Genomic DNA, 18,123 nt, shown 5'->3' with positions numbered 1-18,123 from the left:
TAGCAAGGCAGAGAGAGAGAGAGCCCAGGATGCTTCTCACGGGGATGGACAATCCCCGTGGAGCAGGGAGGCGGGGCAGAGATTCCAGCTACATCGTGTGTCGCCCAGCCAGCGTGCACAGGGGGGTGGAGAGAAACACCGGATGGAGAGAGGACAGCGCAGCTCGAGGGTGCCGGTAGTGCTTGCACTTGTGCTGGTGAGACAGACAGGAGAGCGCGGTGCCAAAGGGAACACCGGCCCAAATGATGGTGGGTGCCTGTGCCACTGAGAGCGCCATCACAGGCAAGGTGAAGGACGTGACAAATACCGTCTTTATCTCTATCACTTCTACTGGGAAAGAGTGTTCATGCATCCACTACCTTTTCTGTAAAGAAATATTTTCTTAGATTACTCACTCCTACCTTGTTTCAGAGTTTCCTTCATTAAGAGGCTTGTTTCCTATTTACACCTTGTAGATATTTAAATGTCTATCATCTCTCTCATGTCCTGCCTTTCATCTTTCTTCCATAGTATACATGTTGGATCTTTCAAGTTTGTATGGCTTACGACAAAGACTATTACCATTTTAGTAACCACTTTGTGGACCTATCTGGGTTATATATTTTTGGAGGTGGTCTCCAGAATTGTTGAGTGCTGGTTACTGTAATTAAGTAACAGTTTTTAAAAACGGTGTCTTTCAGTGGTAGTAGAACCAAAATTGGTATGGGTATGCAAAAAGGCTTGGTATAAGCACAAAGGATCCTTGGCAGGGAAGGGCTATTGATTAACTGGAATCAGTGATACACTAGACGTTTACAAACTTGATGGATTTAATGATACTTCTACAGTCATAGTCTAAAATGCTAGCAGTAACATGGTTGAGAGGTTGCAGTATTGTTAAAATATGACCTTACACTCGGGAGTAGAAGCGAGGGAAGAGTTGATATGAACAAACAAAGGATAATGATAAATCAGGAATACCATTACTAAGTCATGAGTATATTAGCAGGCTGCAACCTCTTAGGAAACCTTGTTGCCAGCAGGATAGTTGAGTGGTTACTGTCTTAAATTCCCACAATATGATCTAGAGGGCGTAAGATATGGTATAGGGTGAGGGTCTGGATGTTATGTTAGGAATTGGATCTTGTATGGCTTTCTGTTAAAGATAGTGGAGAATTTGAGGAAGTAAAGAAAATCTAATAACAAAGCAGTAGTGTCCTACAAATAGTCACGTTGGTACAGCTGGGATATGTCATTTCAATGGACAGGGAAGATTGGATGGGTTGATTAGCAACACAACTGCTGATGGCAGAAAGACTAAAGTTAAGTCAAAACTGTTTCCCTTATACCAAATTGTTGTACATGGGGGATTGATTTTAGTACCACGACCCTAATCCTTATTTTCTCCAAAATAAACTACCTATACACATTTTGTGAAAACTCTGGGAGCTGATGAGGCCAAATGGCAGGATGCATACTGAAAGTGATGTATTCTCACCTGTAATCTGAGATACCTCCTGTGACATGGAAGTATCAGGATTTGCATGTAGGCTTCCTTTAAGTCCAGTGAGCATAGCTAATCTTATCCTGAATCGATGGGAGAAGGGTGCTCAGGGAAAACATCCTAAACTTGTTTGACTAGGAATTTGTTCAGTACCCTGAGGTCTAGGGTGGGATGCATGCTACCTGTTTTTGTTTTTTTTTTTGGCACAAGGAAGTGGGGAGTTGACTCCCGAACCCTTCTTCCCCTGATGGAATGGGTTTGACTGCATTGACCTTTAGAAGGTTTGAGTATTCTTCTGTAGGTACTTCCCTGTGAAGAGAGCTGAGGAATGATGCCCTCGGGGGGGGGGGGGGGGGGGGGGGGCACAATTTCCTGTTCTCTGTTTTCAATGTAAGGTGTAACCAAGATGAACTATTTTAAGAACCCACGAGTCGGAGGTTACAAGGGGCCACCTCTCTTGGAAAAAACTACTTTCACCCTTACCGGTAGGTTGTCTGGGACAGTTACTTTGACTGCAGCTGTGCTCTGCTGGAGCCAGTCAAAAACTGGTCACTTGCTTTGACTGGGGAGCTGACTGGGCCTTAGGTGCATGCTGTTGAAGAGAATGAGCGCACTGAAGCTGAGCTTGCTGAGTGAGGTGAGGAGGAGTGTACCTATGCCTTTGAGAGTAGTAGGAATCTCTCTTCGACTTGCCCAGAAACCACCTAGAAGGGGAGAGCGCAGAAGGCGTTCACCAGAGGAGAGTGTCAGTGGTATCTGTGTATTTCTTATGAGGTCTGTGACCTCCTCCACCTTCTCTGCAAAATGTTTATCTCCATATCAAGTGGCATCTGCCAGCCTCTACTGAACCACTGGGTCCAAGTCAGAGAGACACAGCCATTAGAGTCTGCACATTGCTATACTTTGAGCAGAGATCCTAGATGCTACATTTTTATTTATTTATGTATTACATTTGTACCCCGCGCTTTCCCACTCATGGCAGGCTCAATGCGGCTTGCATATTATATATCAAAAATATATGCACCTCTGGCCAGGAATTTGCAACAAGCCGCCTGTTCCTGTGTGAGAGAATATGCCAAATCAATCATACTTTGCACTAGGTTCTGCAACTAAAGGCTCATGTAGAACTGTTATGACTGGATACTGGATATAAGCATTGAGGCCTGATACATCTTACGCTTAAATGGGTCCAGAGTTAAAGCTTCTCTACCTGAGGGTGCTGAAGCAAAGTCTCTAGAACTTCCACCACCAGAGGACTGACAAGGCAACTGGCTTATCAAATCCAAGTGAGCTCTGAATCCGATACATGGGGTCAGTCTTTTTGGGGAGGACTGACTGAGAGGGCTCCCAGTTCTTCTCCTTAATGTCACGTCCTCAGTCTCCAACCGAATTGGGAGGGATGCTGCAATCTCCTTCATAAAAGCAGGAAAGGAGAGACACTCTGGTGGAGACTTTAGCCTCTCTTGTGGTGGGGAGGGGTCTGATGGAGTACCATAGGACTCCTCCTTCGAGAAATACCTTGGATCATCACCAGACGCTCATGAGCGGTCCCTATCTGAATAGGCAAAAAACTCATGGGAGGGCTGAGACACTGTCTGGGGTAGGAGGAACCATGACCCTGCCTGGAATGGCATTGAGATACAGGATCCACTCTCCACTCAGGCGAATCTTCCTCCACTGATGTTGAGGGAGTGGAAGAAGTGGCCTAATGGTTAGTCTAGTGGGGTTTGATCCTGGCAACCAGGGTTTGATTACTGCTGCAGCTCCTTGTGACCTTGGGCAAGTCGCTTAACCCTCCATTGCCTCAGGTACAAAAACTTAGATTGTGAGCCCTCTAGGGACAGACAAAGTACGTGCATATAATGTGTATAGTGCTGCATACATCTTGTAGCTCTACAGATATAGTTAGTAGTAGTGGCATGGGTGGTTTCCTATGCTGCATGCAACATTGGTAGTAGTGACCTCGCTACATGCTGAGAGCCTTGTGAGGCAGATAGTAGAGGCATGGCTGGTGCAAGCACCCCTTATGCCAGTGCACTCTGCTATAAAAGCCCCACCAAGTGCTCTTGGAGCATGCCATGGACCGGATCCGCTCATCAGGGGTTGACATTGACATCAGGAAAGGCTGGGGCATTGGGTCAGACAGTCTATTGAACAGTTGATGTTGACTCTGGTACCTGGTTGAAAGAAATTGATGCTGAGAGGAGCCATGAAGCACGTGTTTTCCCCTCGTGGATTAAAAAAGACTGCTGGTCCTGCACTCAGGAGTTGGGCGAGAAGGCACCCGCTCATGCGGATGGGAGTACTGCATCAAGCTTTTAAAGCTGTAGTGTCCTCAGAGAATACCTGCTATAGGTAAGTATCTTCACTTTACTACATTCTCTGGCAACAAATTCCAGAGTTTAATTACACATTGAATAAACATTTTCTCTAGTTTTGTTTTAATGTTATTTCTAAAATTCATTGCATGCCCCCCCCCCCCCCCCCCCCCAGTCCTAGTATTTTTGAAAAGGGTAAGCAAGTGATTCACGTTTACCCGTTCCACTTCACTCATTATTTTATAGGCCTCTATCATATTTCCCTCCCCTCAGCCCTCTTTTCTCCAAGCTGAAGAGCCCTAACCACTTTGGCCTTTCCTCATAGGGAAGTTATACCATCCTCTTTTATCATTTTTGTCGCCCTTCTTGAACCTTTTTCTAATTCTGCTTTTTTTGTTTTTTTTTTGAGATGCTGTGACCAGAATTGCATACTATTTTTTTTTAAATTTATAGAAGTCTTTATTGAGCATTGTTAATACAAAACAAAGCATACGCAACACAATGCAAAATGGAACAGGTATGTTTAACGTAGCACGGAGTACATAACGGAAGAAAGCACAAGAGAAATATCAATGCTATTACAAGTACAGATTATACTTCAAAATTTTTGTTTTATTGTTGTTCCCCCTTACCCTAATTACCCACCTCCCCCAATTCACCCAATAACCCCCCTACCCCCCCAACCCCCCAATACCCTCCCTTCTACCCCCTCCTTTCATCCAAACCAGTCACCTTTTATCCAGAACACACATTCAAAAAGGGTCTCCAAACCCTTTTCCATTTAGGCAAGATCTTCCTTTTCACTGCTGTCACCTCTCCATCTCACATATAGAGCGCACCTTAGTAATCCAGCCTACCAGTGAGGGAACCAATGGCGATTTCCAACTCTTTGCCAAATTTATTCGAGCCGCATGCAAGGCTCCCCTCACCAAGAACCACTGACTCAATGTAAGGATCTCCGGCCTCTACCCGATTAAAAAGACCAAAGGGTGCCACTGTACAGACCTTCCCACCCAAACCTGAAGACGAGACTGCACACCTTTCCAATAGGCCTTTACTTTGGGACAAGACCACCAAATATGTCCCATGGTCCCTACTCCCCCACAGTTCCTCCAGCAACCCTCCGACACCTGGAGGAGTGGCCTAGTGGTTAGGGTGGTGGACTTTGGTCCTGGGGAACTGAGGAACTGAGTTCGATTCCCACTTCAGGCACAGGCAGCTCCTTGTGACTCTGGGCAAGTTACTTAACCCTCCATTGCCCCAGGTACAAATAAATACCTGTATACAATATGTAAGCTGCATTGAGCCTGCCATGAGTGGGAAAGCGCGGGGTACAAATGTAACAAAAATAAAAAAATATATATGATGCAAACAAACAAAGGATTATCCTCTATCGGTGCCAATCCAGACACAGGAGGTTGGCGCTCCGGAAACATAAGATCCCAGTAATAAAAAGTAGCCTGCACTGTGGGTGGAAATCTGTCAACCTGCCCTCTATGCTTTACCTGAAAGCCACATTAAATGCCCCAACCTGCGAGAACCCACCAAAGATTGCTCAATATGTACCCACAATTTATGATGATCTCTCCGGAACCACTCAACAGCCGATCTAGACTGCGCAGCACAGTAGTACCAGAACAGGTTGGGTACACCCAATCCCCCAGCATGCTTACTCTTATATAAAAAGGCACGCACCAAACGTGGTCTCTTCTGGTTCCAAATAAAACAAACTGCCTTGTAAACTAGACAAAAATGACCTGGACAAACGCAAGGGAAGTACCTGGAATAAGCACAATAAGCGGGGTAAAATATTCATTTTAAGCGCAGCAATCCGCCCCAACCAAGATAAATCCATGGCCATCCATCTATCCAAAACTCTTTGCACCGCCTTCTGAAGAGCCGGATAATTAACAGCAAACAACTCTGACAAGTTCCCAGGAATCTGAACCCCCTAAATAGCGTAGATCTCGGATCGACCATTTAAAGGCAAAAGACGTCTTCAACGCCACCATCAGCCCCAGTGGTACCCCCACAGCCAACCCAGTAGACTTACTCGCATTCAACTTATATCCAGATACCCTTGATTACGCCTCTTATCTCCCTCATTAAGTTAGGAAGAGAGACTAACAGTTTAGTTAAGGACAGGAGAACATCGTCTGCAAATAATGCGATTTTATGTTCCTGTGCTACCACCCTTACTCCGGTGATGTCTACATTCTCTCGAATAGCTGCCGCTAAAGGTTTAATTGCCAGAGCAAATAGTAGAGGAGACAGCGGACACCCCTGCCTGGTACCACGACCCAAAAAAAACCACCCCCGAATTCCCACCATTAACTCTCACACAAGCCTGTGGCGAAGAGTATAACGCTTGAATCCAGGACCTATAAAACGGACCTATCCCAACTCGATGTAAAACCTTATCCAAATACCCCCAATGAACTCGGTCAAAGGCCTTTTCAGCATTCAATCCTAATAACACCACTGGCCAGGCTTTCGACTGAGCTGCATAAAGTCCAAAGTTCTACGTATATTATCCATTGCCTGCCGCTTTGCTACAAAACCAACCTGATCCGGATGGATTAAATTAGGAAGCACATTACCCAAACGATTCGCTAGCACCTTAGCCAAGATTTTAACATCAGTATTGAATATAGAAATAGGGTGATATGCTCACTCAGTTTTATCTTTGTCTGGTTTTGGTATTACTGCCACCCAGGCCTCCATCATAGACCTGGGAAAAGGCGCACCGTCCCTCACAGAATTAATAACCAACGTCAAATAAGGTGCCAACTCCCCCGCAAAGGTCTTAAAAAAACTCATTCGTAAATCCATCCAAACCCGGCACCTTCCCATTGGCAATGCTTTAATAACCTGGATCACCTCATCCACCGTCACCGGAGCTTCCAGTTGTCTTCTCTGTAATTCAGATAAAACCGACAAACCCCGAGCAGCCAAATAATTATCAATTTCCCCAGTCTGTACAGCAGCATCCTCCCTATACAGAGTCTCATAAATTGGACAAAACGCTCCCTAATCCGAGCTGAGGTGTCTAACATAGCTCCCCTCTCATCCCGCACTCTCAAAATATGCCTAAAACACTCCATAATCCGAGCTGAGGTGTCTAACATAGCTCCCCTTTCATCCCGCACTCTCAAAATATGCCTATCTGCTCTCATCTTTCTTAATTTTGTAGCCAACAACCGCCCAGGTTTATTAGTACATTCATAGTGAACCTGCTTCAAATGTGCGTGCACAAATTGCAAACTCTCATCATGCAGCGCAGCCAGCTCCAATCGTACTGCTTGAAGCTTTCGAAAGTTAGACACCGAGCCAGAGGCCCTGTACCTATTTTCCAAAGCACCTAATCGCTCCATACACTGGGCCAAACGCACTTTATGAACCCTGGTCCTCTGACTAGCACACTTAATAAAATAACCTCTCGATGCTGGTTTAAAATCATCCCACACTGTACCCAGTGTCGGTCCTGATTCCATATTAATAGCAAAATGCTCTTTTATGACGGGGAGAAAGCTAGAAACAATATCCGGATCCTGTAACTAACATTTATTGAATGTCCATCTTTGGTCTCTCACTTCCTCCCTCAGAGAAGGAATAATAGCCCAGGCCGGAGCATGGTCAGAAATAGTGATATGACCGCCCCCCCCCCCCCTTCTGACAAGGTTTTGTCAAGAAAAACATAGTCTAATCTGGAATAAGAAAGATGCACATGAGAATAAAAAGTAGAATCCCGCCCTCTAGGATGTCCCAATCTCCACACATCATAAAGACCCATCGCATCCGCAAAATTCTTCAAAGCCTGAAAGATTCTATAGTCAGTCAGAACAGGAGGAGCAGATCTGTCAAGCTGAGGCTGCATAGTAGCATTAAAGTCTCCTGCCACCAGCAACTCCCTTTGGAGGCACACAAAAAAACTCTTGCCGCTCATTTGGGGTGTAAACACTAGCCAAAGTATACTCCTCCTGCTCCAACATAACATGCAAAAAGAGATATCGACCCTCAGTGTCTCTCCTAGAGTGCACAAGCTGTACCTGGACATCCTTATCTATATATATAAAACTCACCCTCAACGTTCTATTGGCTGCTGACGTCACTGAAGCCAAGGTTCGTATGTTCGAAGCTCTGAAGCCTTGAAACTCACAGTCTGTGGGCCCCGCCCTCGCGTCAAACGTTATGACGTTGAGGGCGGAGCACATTCTCAGCTCCAACGTTGTACTCCACTGTAGCTCTGCTCCGCCCTTGCGTCAAAACGCGATGACGTCGAGGGCGGAGCACACGTTACTTCGGCAGGTCAGTGGGGTGGGGGGGCCGCCGGCACACGGAGACACAAAGGGACGGAGGGGAGCCTTGCTAGTGCCCGTTTCATTGCCATTTGAAACGAGCCTTCGTTACTAGTGAAACATAATAGCCACCCCTCTTTTCTTAGCGCCCTTTACATCAGAAGCGTAATACACCGTCGGGTACTGCAGAGAGGATAATAACTCCTCATGTTTCTTTAAAAAATGAGTTTCTTGCAAGCAAACCACATGTGGGTGCATCAAAAGTAACTCACGCAGTAGGGCATGCCTTTTGTATAGAGAAGTCAGCCCCTTTACATTATAAGTGAAAACCTTAAAATCTGCCATCTAACATTCTTTGCTCAAACCACATGTTTGATGAAAGGTGCCTACAAGTCCCTAATTCCCAAAAACCCAATCAAACCCCCCACCACCCATCGCTCCCACCCTCATCCATTCCCCCCTAACCTTCCCTCTCTCATCCACCCACCAAACAGTACCACACAGCACCACTTGGGATACAGAAGGAAAGAAACCTCATGGGCCAAATAAAAAAGAATTAAACAAGAAGATAGAAATACAAATAAAATACCCCCTACCTCGTACTCTTACCCCACCTGCAATTGACACACATAACTCACAATTCATCCCTCACCTTCCAGCATGCTTAAACCCTCACGTCAGCTCTCCCAAAACAGTATCCCTACAGAAATCACTTTAGGTCAACATTAACCAAACCAGTCCAGACAGCAATTCCTCATGTCTGAGTCCCGTTCTTCTTTGTTGTTTTCTCCACTCTTTTCCACTTCTGAAACCGGACTTTCATAGAGGAGGCCATCCCCACCGGCAAGGCCTCAGTCAGGGTCAAACCAGCTTCGTGCAGACACTTCCACGCCGCTCCCACATTTCGGCAACAAAACTGCTCACCTTTAAGTTCAAAACAAATAGCAAATGGGAAAGCCCACCGAAAGGCTACCTTTTCTTTGGCCAGAATCTCAGTAGCTGGTTTCATAGCTCACCTCTGATGCAAAGTAAACAGGGAGAGGTCTTGATATATCAACACATGTGCCCCGTTGAATTCCAGAGCAGGGTTCTGACGTGCCTTTTGCCATAACTGATCTTTACACACATAAGTAGTGAATCTCACCACAATGTCTCTCGGCCTGTTGTCTCTGGCTTTGCCCAACGCTCTATGGGCTGTTTCAATCCTCATTGCTCCAGCATCAAAACTCTCTCCCATAAGCTGCTCAAATAATGCATGCACTACAGCTGGGACATCTTCCATTCCGCCATTCTCCGGGACACCATGAAACCGAAGGTTTTGTCTGTGACCTTGATTCTCGAGGTCATCCAGCTTGTACTGAAACTCCTTTGCTTGCTCATCCATTTTAATGAAACGCAGGTCCATCGCCTCGTTCTTCTCCATCTGCTCGTCCACCCGCTCTTCTAGTGCTTCCACCCTGCCCCCCCAGCTCCTGCAGGTCAACGCTTAACGCGTCCACGTGTTCCAGGATCTCTTCTTTTGTGGCCAAAATTTCAGCCCTAATCGCCTCAAGACACTTAGTCAGATCCTGCGGGGAGGGCTTTCATAGGAGCAGGTTCGCTTCACTCCTCGCGGGAAGCAGCTGAATCCGACTCCGACGATCTCCGCGGCTTAGGGGAAGCATGACGAGACAAGCCCCGCACCGTCTGCCTCATGGAAAGGTGCTCACTCTCCCGATGTGGCGTGCAACTTTTTTTCTCCGAGGACAAGCAGGCTGCTTGTTCTCACTGATGGGTGACGTCCACGGCAGCCCCCTCCAATCGGAATCTTCACTAGCAAAGGCCTTTGCTAGCCCATGCGCACCGCGCATGCGCGGCCGTCTTCCTGCCCGAACCGGCTCGTGTTCGTCAGTCTTCTTTTGTTCGCGCTCGGGACGGTCGTGTTTTGCTGCCGTTTCGTGCCCCTCAAGTTGACCTCGCGCGTCTTCGCGATTTTCGCTAAAAAAAAAAAAAAAAAGGACCTTTACGGTCTTTACCCCTTTCCCGTGCTTCCAGCTTTTGCCCCGCATAAGTTTCCTTTCGCTTTCGGGACCGGCCTTTTTGGCCTCGGTACGGGTTTTTTCTCCCTTCTTTTTGGTGCTTTCCGTCATCGCGAATTTTGATTTCGCCGGCGTGATTTTTCCGCCCATGTCATCGAAGTCTTCCAGCAGCTTCAAGAAGTGCACCCAGTGCGCCCGGGTAATCTCGCTCACTGATAGGCACGCGTCGTGTCTTCAGTGTCTCAGGGCTGGGCACCGCCCGCAGGCCTGTAGTCTTTGCGCTCTTTTGAAAAAGCGGACTCAGGTAGCGAGATTGGCCCAGTGGAACGCGTTGTTCTCGGGCTCTTCGACGACAACAGCACAGGACGCACCGAGCGCATCGGCGTTGACAGCATCGAAGTCATCGGCATCGACTGCATCGAGGATCCGACCTCCTGCATCGTCGGTACCGAGGCATCGAAAGGCTGCGTCGACGTCGGTGGTACCGAGGCCTCCGCTGTTGCTGATGTCGTCGGACGGTGGTGCTTCGTCTGGAGTGCAGATGAGGGCTGTCCATTCCCCTGCTGGTGGCGGTGAGCCTTCGGGTGGGTCTCCCCCTACTCTGAGGGCTCCTGCGGTACAGCCCCCCCCCCCCCCCTCGAGATCGACCTTCTTCGGCCTCGGCCCGAGGAAGCGACGGTTGGATTCTACGTCCTCCTCGTCGGTACCGGGAAGCTCCGGTGACATGCTTCGCTTGAAGAAGTCAAGAAGCATCGTCACCGGTCTCCTTCCCGTCTCGGTACCGAGAGCTCTGGGTCGCCGAGGCAGTCATCACCCAGTAGGTATCGGCACCGGGAGGACCGCTCACCCTCTGTTCAGGAGGTGTCGATGCGCTCCCCCTTGGACAGCCCGGAACAGACTCTGACCTCGACACCTGCATCGGCTTCCCAGTCTTTCTCCACAGCCGCTCTGCACGAGAGTCTCCGGGCCGTTCTTCCAGAGATTCTGGGAGAGCTGTTGCGGTACCGTCGAGTGAGGCGACGGCGGGCCCCTTGTCCGAGGTGAGGTCCCCGGTAGGCTACGGCCGCCTCCCAGGCGGACTCCCCGATGACGTCGGTGGAGGGAGCTTCGTCAGTGCTGGCGAGGGAGTCCACCTCTCGACGCTCCTACCGTGGCCATGTTTCCACGGAGTCGAGTCGGGCACGGCTTCAGACACAGGTTCGTGAACTTGTGTCTGATACCGATGATGAGGCCTCGTGGGAGGAGGAGGAGGACATCAGATATTTCTCTGACGAGGAGTCTGATGACCTTCCTTCTGATCCCACTCCCTCTCCTCAAAGGCAGCTTTCTCCTCCCGAGAGTCTGTCTTTCGCGGCCTTTGTCTGGGAGATGTCTACGGCCATCCCCTTCCCGGTGGTTGTGGAGGATGAGCCCAGGGCTGAAATGTTTGAGCTCTTGGACTATCCTTCTCCACCTAAGGAAGCGTCCACAGTACCCATGCATCATGCCCTAAAAAAGACAATGCTGGCGAACTGGACCAAGCCTCTAACTAATCCCCACATTCCCAAAAAGATCGAATCCAGTATCGGATCCATGGGGACCCAGAGCTGATACGCACGCAGTTGCCTCACGACTCTGGTGTGGTGGATCTGGCCCTAAAGAAGGCTAAGAGTTCTAGAGCGCATGCTTCAGCGCTCCCGGGCAAAGACTCCAGAACCTTAGACTCCTTTGGGAGGAAGGCCTATCATTCCTCTATGCTCGTGGCCAAAATCCAGTCTTACCAGCTCTACACGAGCATCCATATGCGGAACAATGTGCGGCAGTTGGGCTTGGTGGACAAGCTCCCTCCTGAGCAAGCCAAGCCATTTCAGGAGGTGGTCAGGCAGCTGAAGGCGTGCAGAAAATTCCTGGCCAGAGGGGTGTATGACACCTTTGATGTTGCGTCCAGGGCCGCTGCTCAAGGTGTGGTGATGCGCAGACTCTCATGGCTGCGTGCCTCCGACCTGGAGAATAGGATCCAGCAGCGGATTGCGGACTCTCCTTGCCGAGCGGACAACATTTTTGGAGAAAAAGTCGAACAGGTGGTAGAACAGCTCCACCAGCGGGATACCGCTTTCGACAAGTTCTCCCGCCGGCAGCCTTCAGCATCTACGTCTTCAGGTAGACGTTTTTATGGGGGAAGGAGGGCTGTTCCCTACTTTTCTGGTAAGCGTAGGTACAATCCTCCCTCTCGACAGCCTGCAGCCCAGGCTAAGCCCCAGCGCGCTTGCTTTCGTCAGCAGCTTGCGCCTCAGCAAGGCCCCATGGCTCCCCAGCAAAAGCAGGGGACGAGCTTTTGACTGGCTCCAGCAGAGCATAGCCAACATCAACGTGTCCGTACCGGGCGATCTGCCGGTCGGGGGGAGGTTGAAAGTTTTTCCACCAAAGGTGGCCTCTTTAACCTCCGACCGTTGGGTTCTTCAAATAGTCCGGCAAGGATACACCCTCAATTTGGCCTCAAAGCCTCCAAATTGCCCACCGGGAGCTCAGTCCTACAGCTTCCAGCACAAGCAGGTACTTGCAGAGGAACTCTCCATCCTTCTCAGCGCCAATGCGGTCGAGCCTGTGCCATCCGGGCAAGAAGGGCTGGGATTCTATTCCAGGTACTTCCTTGTGGAAAAGAAAACAGGGGGGATGCGTCCCATCCTAAACCTAAGGGCCCTGAACAAATATCTGGTCAAGGAAAAGTTCAGGATGCTTTCCCTGGGCACCCTTCTTCCCATGATTCAGGAAAACGATTGGCTATGCTCTCTGGACTTGAAGGACGCCTACACGCACATCCCGATACTGCCAGCTCACAGGCAGTATCTGCGATTTCAGTTGGGCACACGTCACTTCCAGTACTGTGTGCTACCCTTTGGGCTCGCCTCTGCGCCCAGAGTGTTCACGAAGTGCCTGGCTGTAGTAGCAGCGGCGCTTCGCAGGCTGGGAGTGCACGTGTTCCCCTATCTCGACGATTGGCTGGTGAAGAACACATCCGAGGCAGGAGCTCTACAGTCCATGCAGATGATTATTCGCCTCCTGGAGCTACTGGGGTTTGTGATAAATTATCCAAAGTCCCACCTTCTCCCAGTACAAAGACTCAAATTCATAGGAACTCTGCTGGATTCTCGGACGGCTCGTGCCTATCTCCCAGAGACGAGAGCCAACAACTTGTTGTCCCTCGGGTGCGAGCGTCCCAGCAGATCACAGCTCGGCAGATGTTGAGATTGCTGGGCCACATGGCCTCCACAGTTCATGTGACTCCCATGGCCCGTCTTCACATGCGATCTGCTCAATGGACCCTAGCTTCCCAGTGATTTCAGGCTGCTGAGGATCTAGAGGACGTGATCCACCTGTCCACGAGTTTTCTCAAATCCCTGCAGTGGTGGATGATTTGGTCCAATTTGACTTTGGGACGTCCTTTCCAAATTCCTCAGCCACAAAAAGTGCAGACTACAGATGCGTCTCTCCTGGGGTGGGGAGCTCATGTCGATGGGCTTCACACCCAGGGAAGCTGGTCCCTCCAGGAACAAGGTCTACAGATCAATCTCCTGGAGTTACGAGTGGTCTGGAATGCTCTGAAGGCTTTCAGAGATCGGCTGTCCCACCAAATTATCCAAATTCAGACAGACAACCAGGTTGCCATGTATTACATCAACAAGCAGGGGGCACCGGATCTCGCCCCCTGTGTCAGGAGGCCGTCAGCATGTCGCTGTGGGCTCGCCATTACTGCATGTTGCTCCCAGCCACATATCTGGCAGGCGTAAACAACTGTCTGCCGACAGGTTGAGCAGGATTATGCAACCTCACGAGTGGGTCGCTCAACTCCAGAGTAGTGCGCCAGATCTTCCAGGTGTGGGGCACCCCCCTTGGTAGATCTCTTTGCATCTCGAGCCAACCACAAGGTCCCCCAGTTCTGTTCCAGACTTCAGGCCCACGGCAGACTGGCATTGGATGCCTTCCTCCTGGATTGGGGGGAAGGCCTGCTGTATGCTTATCCTCCCATACCTCTGGTGGGGAAGACTTTGTTGAAACTCAAGCAAGACCGAGGCACCATGATTTTGATTGCTCCTTTTTGACCGCGTCAGATCTGGTTCCTTCTTCTTCTGGAGTTGTCCTCCGAAGAACCGTGGAGATTGGAGTGTTTTCTGACCCCTCATCACCCCGAATGAAGGGGCGCTTCTGCATCCCAACCTCCAGTTTCTGGCTCTCACGCCTGGATGTTGAGAGCGTAGACTTTGCCTCTTGGGTCTGTCGGAGGGTGTCTCCCGTGTTTTGCTTGCTTCCAGAAAAGATTCCACTAAGAGGAGTTACTTCTTTTATGGAGGAGGTTTGCCGTCTGGTGTGACAGGCAAGGTCTTAGATCCTCGCTCCTGTCCTACACAGACCCTGCTTGAATACCTTCTGCACTTGTCTGAGTCTGGTCTCAAGACCAACTCTGTAAGGGTTCACCTTAGCGCAATCAGTGCATACCATTACCGTGTGGAAGGTAAGCCGATCTCAGGACAGCCTTTAGTTGTTCGCTTCATGAGAGGTTTGCTTTTGTCAAAGCCCCCCATCAAACCTCCTACAGTGTCATGGGTTCTCAATGTCGTTCTCACCCAGCTGATGAAACCTCCTTTTGAGCCATTGAACTCCTGCCATCTGAAGTACTTGACCTGGAAGGTCATTTTCTTGGTGGCAGTTACTTCAGCTCGTAGAGTCAGTGAGCTTCAGGCCCTAGTAGCCTAGGCACCTTACACCAGATTTCATCATAATAGAGTAGTCCTCCGCACTCACCCTAACTTCTTGCCGAAGGTAGTGTCGGAGTTCCATCTGAACCAGTCAATTGTCTTGCCAACATTCTTCCCCCGTCCGCATTCCTGCCATGCTGAACGTCAGCTGCACACATTGGACTGCAAAAGAGCATTGGCCTTCTATCTGGAGCGGACACAGCCCAACAGACAGTCTGCCCAATTGTTTGTTTCTTTTGATCCCAACAGGAGGGGAGTGGCTGTGGGGAAACGCACCATTTCCAATTGGCTAGCAGATTGCATTTCCTTCACTTACGCCCAGGCTGGGCTGGCTCTTGAGGGTCATTTCACGGCTCATAGTGTTAGAGGCCATGGCATCGTCAGTGGCCACTTGAAGTCAGCCACTATTGAAGAGATTTGCAGGCTGCGACGTGGTCATCTGTCCACACATTCACATCTCATTACTTGCCTGCAGCAGGATACCCGACGCGACAGTCGTTTGGGCAGTCAGTGCTTCAGAATCTGTTCGGGTTTAGAATCCAACTCCACCCCCCTAGGCCCATGTTTTATTCTGTTCCAGGCTACACTCTCAGTTAGTTGGATAAGTTGTTAGGTCAATCTCAGTTATGTCCTTGCCGTTGCGAGGCCCAATTGACCATGTTTGTTGTTTGAGTGAGCCTGGGGGCTAGGGATACCCCATCAGTGAACAGCAGGCTGCTTGTCCTCGGAGAAAAGCGAATGCTACATACCTGTAGAAGGTATTCTCCGAGACAGCAGGCTGATTGTTCTCACAAACCCCTCTAGCATCCCCTTGGAGTTGTGTCTCCCCTTGTCTTTGTCTTGCTACATACGGGACTGACGAACACGAGCCGGTTCGGGCGGGAAGACGACCGCGCATGCGCAGTGCACATCGGCGCGCGAGGGCTAGCAAAGGCCTTTGCTAGTGAAGATTCTGATTGGAGGGGGCTGCCGGGACGTCCACCCATCAGTGAGAACAATCAGCTGCTGTCCTCGGAGAATACCTCTACAGGTATGTATCATTCGCTTTATTCGTAGAAAAAAACAACCACCAAGGCTCTGCAACCTTTTCAATCTGACGGAGAGGGTATAATACATTAATGGTGCTGTACAAAAGGTAGGGAAGCGCGGAGCGAAAGGATTAAGCGGCCATTCAGCTTCGTGACTTCACTTCCCTCCTCCAATTGCACACAGTATTTGAGGTGGCGGTTGCGTCATGGAATGATACAAAGACGACATAACGTTCTTGTTTGTTTTTTATTCCTTCCTAATAATTCTAACGTTCTATTTGCGTTCTTGGCTGCTGCTGCACACTGAGCAGAGGGTTTCACATATCAATGATGACGGCTAGATCCTTTTCCTGAGTGGTGACTCTTAGTGTGGAACTTTGGCATCATGTAGCTATAATTTGTTCCTCTTCCCCACATTGTAGCACGTTGCACTGCTCACATTAAACGTCATCTGCTCTTGGGATGGCCATCTCCTAGTACCGTGCTTCTTATTTTTACTGTAGTGTGGGAGGGTTGTTTTTTTTTTTGTGACAGTAGGGGCCAGAGTTAAGGGCCAAGTAATTTGAAACTGCAGTTCCTTGGCCCAAGGTTTTATCAGCATGCAGGCTGCTGGAAAAGAAAAACATTTCTAGCCCAGGTGTTCAAACAAGCCTTCATAAATTTCCATCTTTCACGCTGCTACAGTTGAGTAACTTCACTTCATTGTATATGATCTTATTAGAATGTGTTTTGTGTTTTTGCATAAAATGAATAGATTTGGTTTGTATGTAAAATGAGATTTATTAAAGAATTGACTGTATATGATTTATTTTACTTTTGAGAATTTCGACTCTGTTCTGTAGTTATAGTATTTGTGGTGCCTATCTCTTAGCTTTTTTGCTTTATACAAACAAAACATCATGCATAAAGTACGGGACAAGAGGCAAAATATATTTTGATTGTAATAATAGCAACCAACCAGGTCTGAGCCACAGTGAGACCATTTCAGGTTTATTACTCCAAAGAAAGAAATTGCTGTGAAATACTATGGAGAAATGTTAAAGCTAAAGAGAACACTAAGACAGTAGTGTGGTAGGAAGCTCAGATTCTGTTGGACAGTGAACTATTTAGCATTTTTAAATGTATATAAATAACTTAGTATTAGTTGGCCCAGTAGTACAGTTGCAGACTTGGTTTGCTTCATGGGCTGGTTGGGGCTGGGGACATTGCAGTGATTGTGAGGAAATCTCATCTGCTTAACGTCACCTACCAAACTCTCATGCTTGTACCAGGAATAATTTTAATTAATGCCTTTTAGCCAGAGGAAGGCCACTGTGAGGGCTAAATGAGATTCAAAAAATTGTGAGTAGCTGTAGTTTTATGTTCATGGCTTGGTTGTTGGACCTCTTTAGGACAGGTTATATTTGAATGAGGTGCCTGTATCCCAAAGAGAGAAGCTGCCAGCCTCCTTTTCTTCTCCCAAGAAATGTCATAGCATTTTTATTTAGATGAAGCTGGAGGAAGGATTTGGGTTCGGAGCATTAAGAAGTGTTCACATAGGGCATTGGCTTTATTCAGAATTAGGACGTGCTTTCTCATTGCTAGTTCATCATGAGTTATATTCAAATACAGTAGGTAGTTCCCTGTTCCCAGAGGGTTTACAGTCTTTTAGGTATTGAACTGTGAAGTGATTTGCTCAAGGTCACAGGTAGTGTTGGGCAGGATTTGAAGCCTGGCATTGTTGATTCTCAGCCCAACACTTTTCATAAAATGGCCTCACAGTGAGAGTGGTGGCAACAAAAATGGTAAACAATTTCAAGAAAGGATGGGAGAAGCACAGAGGATCCTTACTGGAAGGGCTGAGAGAGAAATGCAGAGGTCACTTAGGGTCTGTGGTATTGCAATAGGAAAGGAGTGTGAGTGGATCTAGTAGTCTGTGCAGTTAAATTCTATTTCTATTTTTCAGAGGACATTTTAATGACTTTACACAGGGAACTGAATATAAAAACTGAAAAATTTTAAATTTTATTTTTAAATGGCATCTTTTAAAATAGATTTGGGTGCTAATAATAGAGGGAACATAGCAAGCTGAGTAACCTTTTCTTTATATTCTTACCCACACAGGGTCCACTTCCTGATACCTGCTGCCACTTCTGGTTAATGGTATGGCAACAAAAAAGCAAAGCAGTTGTGATGCTAAACAGGCTTATTGAAAAGGGCACTGTGAGTAATATGTACTTTGTGATATTTTGCTGTTTTCCTGATT

At 48.3% G+C, this 18,123-nt stretch overlaps 1 protein-coding gene across 2 annotated transcripts in view; it reads left to right on the top strand.

The window, feature by feature from the left end:
* PTPN2 (protein tyrosine phosphatase non-receptor type 2) overlaps positions 1-18,123 on the top strand; it is a 177,530-nt gene that overhangs the window by 74,546 nt on the left and 84,861 nt on the right. For both annotated transcript variants that reach the window (XM_030212438.1, XM_030212428.1), the window contains exon 4: positions 17,982-18,080. In XM_030212438.1, the coding sequence (XP_030068298.1) occupies positions 17,982-18,080 (99 nt within the window). The remainder of the gene's footprint in view (positions 1-17,981; positions 18,081-18,123) is intronic.

This window comes from Microcaecilia unicolor, chromosome 1 (genome assembly GCF_901765095.1).
Source record: "Microcaecilia unicolor chromosome 1, aMicUni1.1, whole genome shotgun sequence".
NCBI classification, from domain to species: Eukaryota; Metazoa; Chordata; class Amphibia; order Gymnophiona; family Siphonopidae; genus Microcaecilia; species Microcaecilia unicolor.
Note: the sequence above shows the minus strand (reverse complement) of the source record. Positions and strands in the feature narration are given on the sequence as shown.